We start from the raw sequence: 9,483 nt of genomic DNA on the forward strand, positions 1-9,483 counted from the left end.
GTGATTGTGTCCAGAGTGAACGTGTGTTCCTGCAGAACATTTAACTTGCCTGTTGGTTAACATTGAGTTTGTGTTTTTCTTTATTATCTTTATTACTATCTTCATTTTTAATGTAGAGTAGAGATTTAAAGCAGAACTAAGTGACTTTTTTACCTTCATAAATAGTTTTCTAAGTCCTTACGATGGTTAATTGACTTTTAGTGGTGTGTTTGAGGCGTGCACCAACCCCCTCTGGCACATCTACGCCAAAAAACGGCCGACCCGACACAATCTCGCCTCATGTTCACGTTCACACGAAAGTGACAAAACTATTTATGAAGGTAAAAGAAGTCACTTTCTGAGACTCTTCACACTTTTCACAAAGTTCTGCTTTAATAAAGGACTTCCGAACGTGAATCAATGTATTTGTGTAAGACAAATATCCTTATTTAAAACTTTATAAAGTAAAATAACGAGCTTCCGGCGCGACAGCCATACGCATTCGACGTACGTCCAAATAGCGTTAACTCCCAGGACGTAGTAGACAATGCCATGATGACTACACTACGCCATGACGTACCACGCTATGTCCTATGCTATAACACGTAGTACGTCATGTCATTGTGTAGAATGTCATGGAATTGTGTACTACGTCACGGAAGTAATGCTTTTTGTTAATTTGAAAGAAGGTACGGAGCCCCGGACATGACATGCAGGAAAAAATAGTAGGGTAAATCGTACGCACGATTTACTAATTCGTTCTCTCGAATTACTAAATTGTTCCCTCGATTTACTAAACTGTGCACACGATTTACTATTTCGTTCCCTCGATTTACTAAATTGTGCACATGATTTACTATTTCGTTCACTCGATTTACTAAATTGTTCCCTCGATTTACTAAATTGTGTGCACGATTTACTATTTCATTCCCTCGATTTACTAAATTGTTCCCTCGATTTACTAAACTGTGCACACGATTTACTATTTCGTTCCCTCGATTTACTAAATTGTGCACATGATTTACTATTCCGTTCCCTCGATTTACTAATTTGTTCCCTCGATTTACTAAATTGTGTGCACGATTTACTATTTCATTCCCTCGATTTACTAAATTGTTCCCTCGATTTACTAAATTGTGTGCACGATTTACTATTTCATTCCCTCGATTTACTAAATTGTTCCCTCGATTTACTAAACTGTGCACACGATTTACTATTTCGTTCCCTCGATTTACTAAATTGTGCACATGATTTACTATTTCGTTCACTCGATTTACTAATTTGTTCCCTCGATTTACTAAACTGTGCACACGATTTACTATTTCGTTCCCTCGATTTACTAAATTGTGCACATGATTTACTATTTCGTTCACTCGATTTACTAATTTGTTCCCTCGATTTACTAAACTGTGCACACGATTTACTATTTCGTTCCCTCGATTTACTAAATTGTGCGCACGATTTACTATTTCGTTCCCTCGATTTACTAATTCGTTCCCTCGATTTACTAAATTGTGCGCACAATTTACTATTTTGTTCCCTCGATTTACTAATTTGTTCCCTCGATTTACTAAATTGTGCACATGATTTACTATTTCGTTCCCTCAATTTACCAAATTGTGTGCACAATTTACTATTCCGTTCCCTCGATTTACTAATTTGTTTCCTCGATTTACTCATTTGTTCCCTCGATTTACTAAATTGTGTGCACGATTTACTATTCCGTTCCCTCGATTTACTAATTTGTTTCCTTGATTTACTAATTTGTTCCCTCGATTTACTAAATTGTGTGCACAATTTACTATTCCGTTCCCTCGATTTACTAATTTGTTCCCTCGATTTACTATATTGTGTGCACGATTTACTATTCCGTTCCCTCGATTTACTAAATTGTGTGCACGATTTACTATTTTGTTCCCTCGACTTACTATTTTGTTCCCTCGATTTACTAATTCGTTCCCTCGATTTACTAAATTGTGCACACGATTTACTATTTTGTTCCCTCTATTTACTAATTTGTTCCCTCGATTTACTAAATTGTGCACACGATTTACTATTCCATTCCCTCGATTTACTAATTTGTTCCCTCGATTTACTAAATCGTGCACATGATTTATAAATCGTGCGCACATTTTATCATGGGTTAGTTTTAGTAAATCGTGGGTTAGTTTTAGTAAATCGTGCGCACAATTTAATAAATCAAGGGAACGAATTAGTAAATCGTGCACACAATTTAACTTTTTCTTGCATGTCATGTGTGGGGCTACGTAAGAATGTGAGTAAATCATGGGTTAATTTTTGTTTTTGAGTGAACTATCCCTTTAAAATTTTAAAATCGGGTGCGTGAAGGGGGCGTATTCGTTCAGTGTGTTCAACCAATGAAATGCTTCTTCACACCCCACACTTGACTACAATTGGCTCGTGCTATATAGTTGGTATTTTGTGACTGAACAAGAGTCGCGAGCTTCAAAAAGCGGTCACTTCTGTGAATGGAAAATATGAGTCAGTGCATGGAAGTAAACGAGACCGATTCACTCACTTCAAAAGATTCGTTCAAGAAAACCACAATGTCATATCAAGACGATGGAATAATGTCCTTCACAGAAACAGGGAGTGTCGCATTAATAGAAGGAAACACTACTTGACCTAAACCTAATAAAATTGATAACATTTTACTGACGTATAAAACTACACATGTTCTCCACCCACTTGCTGTAAAAGTGTACACACAGCGCCACGTTGTCACCCTTTCTGTAATATTTTGGCGCGTGTGCTGAACACATGCTATATACTTCCGATCAATAGCCTTGAATATCTCATGCGTCATAACTAAATGACAAATAATTAAATAACTTACTTATCTGCCGTCGCTTCCTGGACGGTCTCATCTTTCTTCACTTGCTCAGTGGGTTCAATCGCACCATCGGTCTTTGTACATAGAAATCTTCTCCCAGCTAAAGGCTGAATGAAAGGTCTTCCATTAATCTTTAATTTAGATATTCTGCCATCCCGATAAGCAGCGCTGAAGCAGTACGCGTTTGATAAAGTCTTTTTGTGCCTTATAATGTCAGAGAACGAACGCTTAGGGCTGGTTTGAATCAACTCCTTCAGCACAATTGAAGCCCTAAACTGTAACATCTCAGTCTTGTCGAGCTAAATCAGTTAAATGTCCTTATTTTTAATAATACTAGAAGACAACTTGTAGTTCTAGAATCAACAGCACAGTCGATTCCCACACTTTGCGCACCTACTGAGCCAGGAGCTTTTTAGTGACGAACACCGAGCAATGCGTTTGCGTACACGCCCATCTAACGTTCTATTGGGTAACGTGCTAATATATGCACGTGTTCTCCCACATCATTGGCTGAAAAAAACATGTTTCATATTTGATTGCCATGCATCACATCCTGCAATGACTCATTGACTGTATGACCCGCGGCGCGTTGTATGTTTTGTCTTTGACTTTGTAATGTCGCTTATTGGAGTATATAGGCAATTGTGTGAAAGTTCATTATTGTTGTCCTGAAATTGTTTGTACGTTTACCTTTAGGTTTTCCCCATAGTTTAACGCAGTGCTCACCCTGGCCACCACCTGTTTGAACTGTTGCAGTCTGGAGGGCGCCTCAGCTCACTGGGCACAGGAGCAACTATTTCCCACAGGCCATTACCCGATAAGCTACTAAATACCTCCTAATTGAGCTTTATTTCAATTGCCTTAAAGGGTTACTTCACCCAAAAATTAAAATAATGTCATTTATTACTCACCCTCATGTCGTTCCACACCAGTAAGACCTTCGTTCATCTTCAGAACACAAATTAAGATATTTTTGATGAAATCCGATGGCTCAGTGAGGCCTCTATTGAGAGCAATGACATTTGCTCTCTCAAGATCCATAAAGGTACTAAAAACATATTTAAAACAGTTCATGCAAGTTCAGTAGTTCTACCTTAATATTATAAAGTGACGAGAATATTTTTGATCCGAGTCACTGATTCGATTCTCAAAGCTCCGAAGCAGTGTTTTGAAATCGACCCATCACTATATTGTTGAAAAGTCGTTATTTTTTTAATTTTTTTTTGACGCACAAAAATATTCTCGTCACTTTATAATAATTAAGGTAAAACTATTGTACTCGCATGAAATGTTTTAAATATGTTTTTAGTACCTTTATGGATCTTGAGAGAGGAAGTGTCATTGCTGTCTATCACTGAGCCATCGGATTTAATAAAAAATATCTTAATTTGTGTTCCGAAGATGAATGAAGACCTTACTTCTGTCATTAATTACTCACCCTCATGTCGTTCCACACCCGTAAGACCTTCGTTCATCTTCAGAACACAAATTAAGACATTTTTGATAAAATCCGATGGCTCAGTGAGGCCTGCATTTGCCAGCAAGATCATTTCCTTTTTCAATGCCCAGAAAGCTACTAAAGGCATATTTAAAACAGTTCATGTGACTACAGTGGTTGGTTCAACCTTAATGTTATGAAGTGACTAATACTTTTTGTGCACCAAAAAAACCCAAAATAACTATCTAGTGATGGGTGATTTCAAAACACCGCTTCATGAAGCTTCGAAGCTTTATGAATCTTTTGTTTAGAATCAGTGGTTCGGAGCGCGTATCAAACTGCTAGTCACTTGATTTCAGTAAACGAGACTTCATCATAAGTGTTTTGAAATCTGACACAAGGAAATGTTTATAAGAAGAAACTGGGCGAGAAGATTACTAACAACTAAATTGTATTGTTGTGGCATGTTTTAGAGAAAGCTGTTTATCTCTAATGGCTGTAAAATAAAGAGCTCAGGTCTGCATGCAGCTCATCATGGCTTGATGCTTCCATATGTAAAACGCAAAGAGAAAAGTAACTGGATTCAGGTGTTTTGATCAATTCAGTGGGTGTGGGGTTGTGCAACCAATGACAGTTCAAGGACCTGTTAAGCAATCTTTATGTTGGTGAACATTAGGATGGAGTCTGTGGATAGAATCAGCTTACTATAATTGCCTGAAGTTGTATTCTTTTGCACCGCAACAGTGCAACAGGCCTCCAGATGCAACAATCCTGTGAAGCATTGGGAATGATGGTATCGAGTCAGTCTCAAACAACTTATATATTTGAATATTTTATCTATATGACTCATTGTCAATAGTCATCTAATGCTTTGTGGAACAATAGTTTCCACACACAAGAGAATTTTTCTTGGGAATGGGAAAACTACTTTAACTGAGGCCACTGAAAAAGTGGACAGTCACTGTTGTGCTCTACTACAGTCCAGCAAGCTGCAAATTTAACTCTGTTTTTATCAAAAGAATCAAATGCAATATCTTATCAATCTCTTGAATATCCAGAAAAATAAAAGCTATTTTGCTCTGTATCAGAACAATTGTATTGTCAGTGTGAGAGTTCTTTTTAGACTGCATGCCATTCGTCCTTGAGGAAAAAAATTATAATATGAGTCATTCAGGCCTACCCATTCTAGAAACTTCTAAACTTGTATAAGGCCTAAAGCAAAGGAAAAATGCAGCGTTTCACGCCTCCTACTGTCTCTGTGAGGTAATTGCACGAGGTCATGATTTCACTCTTGGCTGATGCCTCCATCTTGTGGAGATTGTGAGAAATGGGACTAACATATGTGGATTTAGCCCAGAGTAAACTAAACATAACAAAATGGCAAATAACAAATATAAAGTTCACATAGAATTGAGAAATGATACAAAAATCATGAGTATTTTAGTCCGACTGTCATATTTGTTTATATTTATTCTTGAACAGTGTTATAAACAGCAATATGTTTCTTAAAACTTACTGTGGCAGAATATATCTGATGGTAATATCATAGTACTTCAGATGATCTTGTGGTATTACTGTGGAATATTTCTGGAAAGTAATGGTAACACTTTACGGTAACACTTTATTTTACAGTGCCATTGTTACATATGTTACATGTAGTTACTATAGTAATAACTATAAATTATGCATAATTAAATGCCACCAAACCCTAATCCTAACCCTATAGTAAGTACATGTAGTTACTTAATATTACTCATTACTTAAATGTATAATTACAGTGTAACAAAGACACCTTAAAATAAAGTGTAACCCACTTTACAATAAGGTTCATTAGTTAAACATTAGTTAATGTATTAACTAACATTAAGTAACCATGAGCAATACATTTGTTACTGTATTTACTAGTCTTCGTTAATGTTAGTTAATGAAAATACATTGTTCATTGTTTGTTCACGTTAGTGCATTAACTAATGTTAACAAGATTTTAATAATGTAGGCCTATTAGTAAATGTTGAAATTAACATTAACAAAGATTAATAAATGCTGTATAAGTGTATTATTGGATTATTATTTGATACTCATATATGATATAGTGAGAAATGTGATCATGCTCAAGGGGGAAAAAAACACCTCGGTTTCATTGAGATGACCAAACTAAGCAATAAGAAAAATGCATTTTGCAGTTGCTGATATTTATATTCCCAGAAAGTAAGATGAAATTCTGATCGCTTGTAATGTAAGTCAATGAGATCTTAATAACACTAAATGCATAGTTGTCACTCTAATAATATGTGTTAGTAAGATGATATTTAAATGCTTAGTTTTATGACCAAAGCTCTGTATATAAATAATATAATAAATAAATAAAATATAAACATTAGATGAAAAACTTAAAAATAAAAATAAATATTTTTGTTTGTTGGGAAGCTGCACCCCTCGAAGGCCGCGTTCGAAGGCCGATTACGTCACAGCGGCGCGACGAAGGCTGCCGCTCATTCAAATGCGCCCTTCTTTTCTCGGGCAATGAAGGACACAATAGACGGACCCTTCGCGGCCTACTCTACTCCAGTATTCACGATAGGACAGGTATTTTCAAAGGAAATGGCGGGTAATTCTTTGGCGGTCGGCAGATACACTTATAAATGTAAGTATTGTGTTTTAATTTACTCAAATAGCTCGCGAAACAAGTGTTAAAAGCCAAGCGTCTTTCTTTCTTAAAAACGTGAACTTAACCCCTGCGTTACCACTGCTCAGCCTCATTTGTTAGGTGGTCTGAGGCGAAACTTGTTCTAATATTTCTTTTTGTTTTAGGGAGAAAGGATCAGACAGCTCAATTTATTCACATGCGAGCCGAAAATGATCACTTATTTACCGGGGCAAAAAACTCGGCCAGCGTGGCTTGGAGGTAAGGCAACGACCCATTTGTAATATTTCCACTAGGCTTTCTTGTGTATTATAACAAATAGCCCCTCACCCTATGCAAAGCCAACAACGACAACCAGTAGAAAAGGTAACGATAGTCTTTCACTTTGTTGTGTTTTTGTAGTGCTGTCATGCGATATATGTTCTACAAATGTTTTAACTAAACTTGAGGATCCAGAAATATGATTTCTGGAGTATTTTTTTAATGCATGTCCTGCTGTGTCATATTTTGTAATGTTAAGATTGCACGCATGTCTTAATACTTTTCATAAGCGATTCCTTTTTCTCTTGTTTTAGGATAATTCTGGAGAAAATGGGTTTGCTGGGGATGGTCACTCCCTATCAGGCCAAAAAAAAATGGGACAACTTGAAAAAAAAATACAAAGTAAGTTAAATTGTAAGTTAATAGTAAGTTAATTGACACATCTATGCTGAAATTTTTGTTGTTAACAACATACATGGTTTGTTTGCTCTTTCTTAGGATTGCAAGTGTCCTGGGACAGGTGAAGGAGTGAATGGGAAACCCACTGCTGCAACTTGGCCCTGGTTTGTCCTCATGGACGAGGTGTTGGGACAGAGGCATTCCAACAACTCCCCTGTCCTAATTTCCTCCATCCCTGAGGACACACCAGGGCCAAGTTCAGCAGTGGATGACCAAGATGAGGAGGAGCCAGCAACATTCAAGAGAAAAAGAGAGGATGAGCTGATCGAGCTAATTAGGGAGGAAATAACGTTTCAGCAAGAGACAGAGCAGAGGAGCGCACAGGAGCACAGGGAGAGAATAGAGCCAGCAGCAGCACCAGACAATAGAAAAAGAGACAGAGTGGATGAGCTGATCGACCTAATTAGGGAGGAAATAAAGTTTCAGCGAGAGACGGAGGAGAGGAGAGCACGAGAGAGCAGGGAGAGAATGGACAGACTGTTATCTCTTCTTGAGAGAATGCTTGAGAAAAAAAAAATATAGATGTTACATTTGGTAAATAAAACATTTTTTTTTATGTATCTTTTTTTTTTTTTTTTTAAATGTCACTTATAAATGAAACAAAAGTGATTTCTGTACAGTTTATTTTTTCGGAATACTAGTTAAAAATGAAAAGTTGTTCTGTACATTATTTTGTAATTAAAGTTGCTTGTAAATCAAAGTAATTTCCGTACATTGTTTATGTTTGTAATGTAAGTTGAAATTTGTAAATAAAACAAGTAATTGTTCTATAAATTGTTTACAGGTTATTTGTAAATGAAAAATTCTTCTATACTTTTTTTTGTCATGTAGATTATATATTTTTATTAAATGAAAATAAAATGTTCTATACATTACTTATAGCACTTTACAACTATTTACAACATAACTTACATTTAATATCAGAAAAACAACATAAAAATTTCTAACAGTACATAAACCAAATTGGGAAAAATTCTGTATGCTTTCATATATATATATTTGACATATATATAATAAATTACATATAATTTTTTTTCATATGTATGTATAGTCCTATATATATATATATATATATATATATATATATATATATATATATATATAATTTGTTTACCTTTTGTAGGGGCCAGTTTTTTTTTTAATTACCTTGTTAAAATCTACTTGAATCTGCATATCTGTTCAAATTTACTGTTTACATTTTACCACTTACGTTAATCGCAATTGCCAATACCAATTTTTTTTTTTTCCACCATCAACTAAAGCCATTTTCACACTGCAAAGGTGGAACAGAAGCTCCAAATGACTTGGCATTTATGTTTATTTACACAAAGGTCTACTGTTTAAAGGATTAGTTCACTTTCAAATTTATTCACCCCCATGTCATCCAAGATGTCCATGTCCTTCTTTCGTCAGTCGAAAAGAAATTAAGGTTTTTGATGAAAACATTCCAGGATTATTCTCCTTATAGTGGACTTCAAAGGCCTCAACTGTTCAAGGTCAAAATTACAGTTTCAGTGCAGCTTCAAAGGGCTTTAAACGATACCAGATGAGGAATAAGGGTCTTATCTAGCAAAACGATCTGTCATTTTTGAAAAAATGTAAATGTATATGCTTTATATAAACAAATGATCGCTTTCCAAGTGCTTCCGCCAAAACCGCACTTTCGTATTCTTCAAAAAGCTTGCGCTGTATGTCCTACGCCTTCCCTATTCTACTCACGGAACAAACGCAGAGCCAGTTCCATTTTTTCTGCAAGTAGAATAGGGAAGGCGTAGGACAACGGTTATTCAAACCGGGAATATAAGAAAGCGATCAAAGAAGACTGCGGCCCATAATTTCAGTCTAATG

At 35.9% G+C, this 9,483-nt stretch overlaps 2 protein-coding genes across 5 annotated transcripts in view; one reads left to right on the plus strand and one right to left on the minus strand.

Moving 5' to 3' along the window:
- The window catches only part of glsb (glutaminase b), a 56,830-nt gene extending 53,546 nt beyond the window's left edge, over nt 1-3,284 (minus strand). For 2 of the 3 annotated variants that reach the window (XM_048194374.1, XM_048194376.1), the window contains exon 1: nt 2,837-3,283. In XM_048194374.1, coding sequence (XP_048050331.1) covers nt 2,837-3,117 — 281 coding nt within the window. In that variant the 5' untranslated portion in view covers nt 3,118-3,283. Of the gene's footprint in view, nt 1-2,836 lie in introns of all 3 variants that reach the window. The other variant, XM_048194375.1, reaches the window with a different exon arrangement.
- Nucleotides 3,285-6,739: 3,455 nt separating this feature from the next.
- Nucleotides 6,740-8,409, plus strand: LOC125270615 (trihelix transcription factor GT-3a-like). 2 transcript variants are annotated; one of them, XM_048194378.1, is made up of 5 exons: nt 6,740-6,915; nt 7,083-7,176; nt 7,491-7,578; nt 7,675-7,690; nt 7,826-8,409. In XM_048194378.1, the coding sequence occupies exons 1-5, from the start codon at nt 6,795-6,797 to the stop codon at nt 8,155-8,157; spliced, it is 651 nt and encodes a 216-aa protein (XP_048050335.1). In that variant the 5' UTR covers nt 6,740-6,794; the 3' UTR covers nt 8,158-8,409. The 2 variants fall into 2 exon arrangements, with proteins under 2 accessions (XP_048050335.1, XP_048050334.1); XM_048194377.1 differs by having other exon boundaries at nt 6,744-6,915; nt 7,675-8,409.
- Nucleotides 8,410-9,483: the final 1,074 nt, after the last annotated feature.

The sequence above is a fragment of the Megalobrama amblycephala genome, linkage group LG6 (assembly GCF_018812025.1).
Source record: "Megalobrama amblycephala isolate DHTTF-2021 linkage group LG6, ASM1881202v1, whole genome shotgun sequence".
Lineage (NCBI taxonomy): Eukaryota > Metazoa > Chordata > Actinopteri > Cypriniformes > Xenocyprididae > Megalobrama > Megalobrama amblycephala.

Coding starts and splice junctions, on each gene's coding strand:
- LOC125270615 (XM_048194377.1), top strand. CDS start 6,795: ATGAAGGACACAATAGACGGACCCTTCGCGGCCTACTCTACTCCAGTA. Junction 6,916..7,082: donor CGGCAGATACACTTATAAAT/GTAAGTATTGTG, acceptor TTTTTGTTTTAG/GGAGAAAGGATCAGACAGCT. Junction 7,579..7,674: donor ACTTGAAAAAAAAATACAAA/GTAAGTTAAATT, acceptor GCTCTTTCTTAG/GATTGCAAGTGTCCTGGGAC.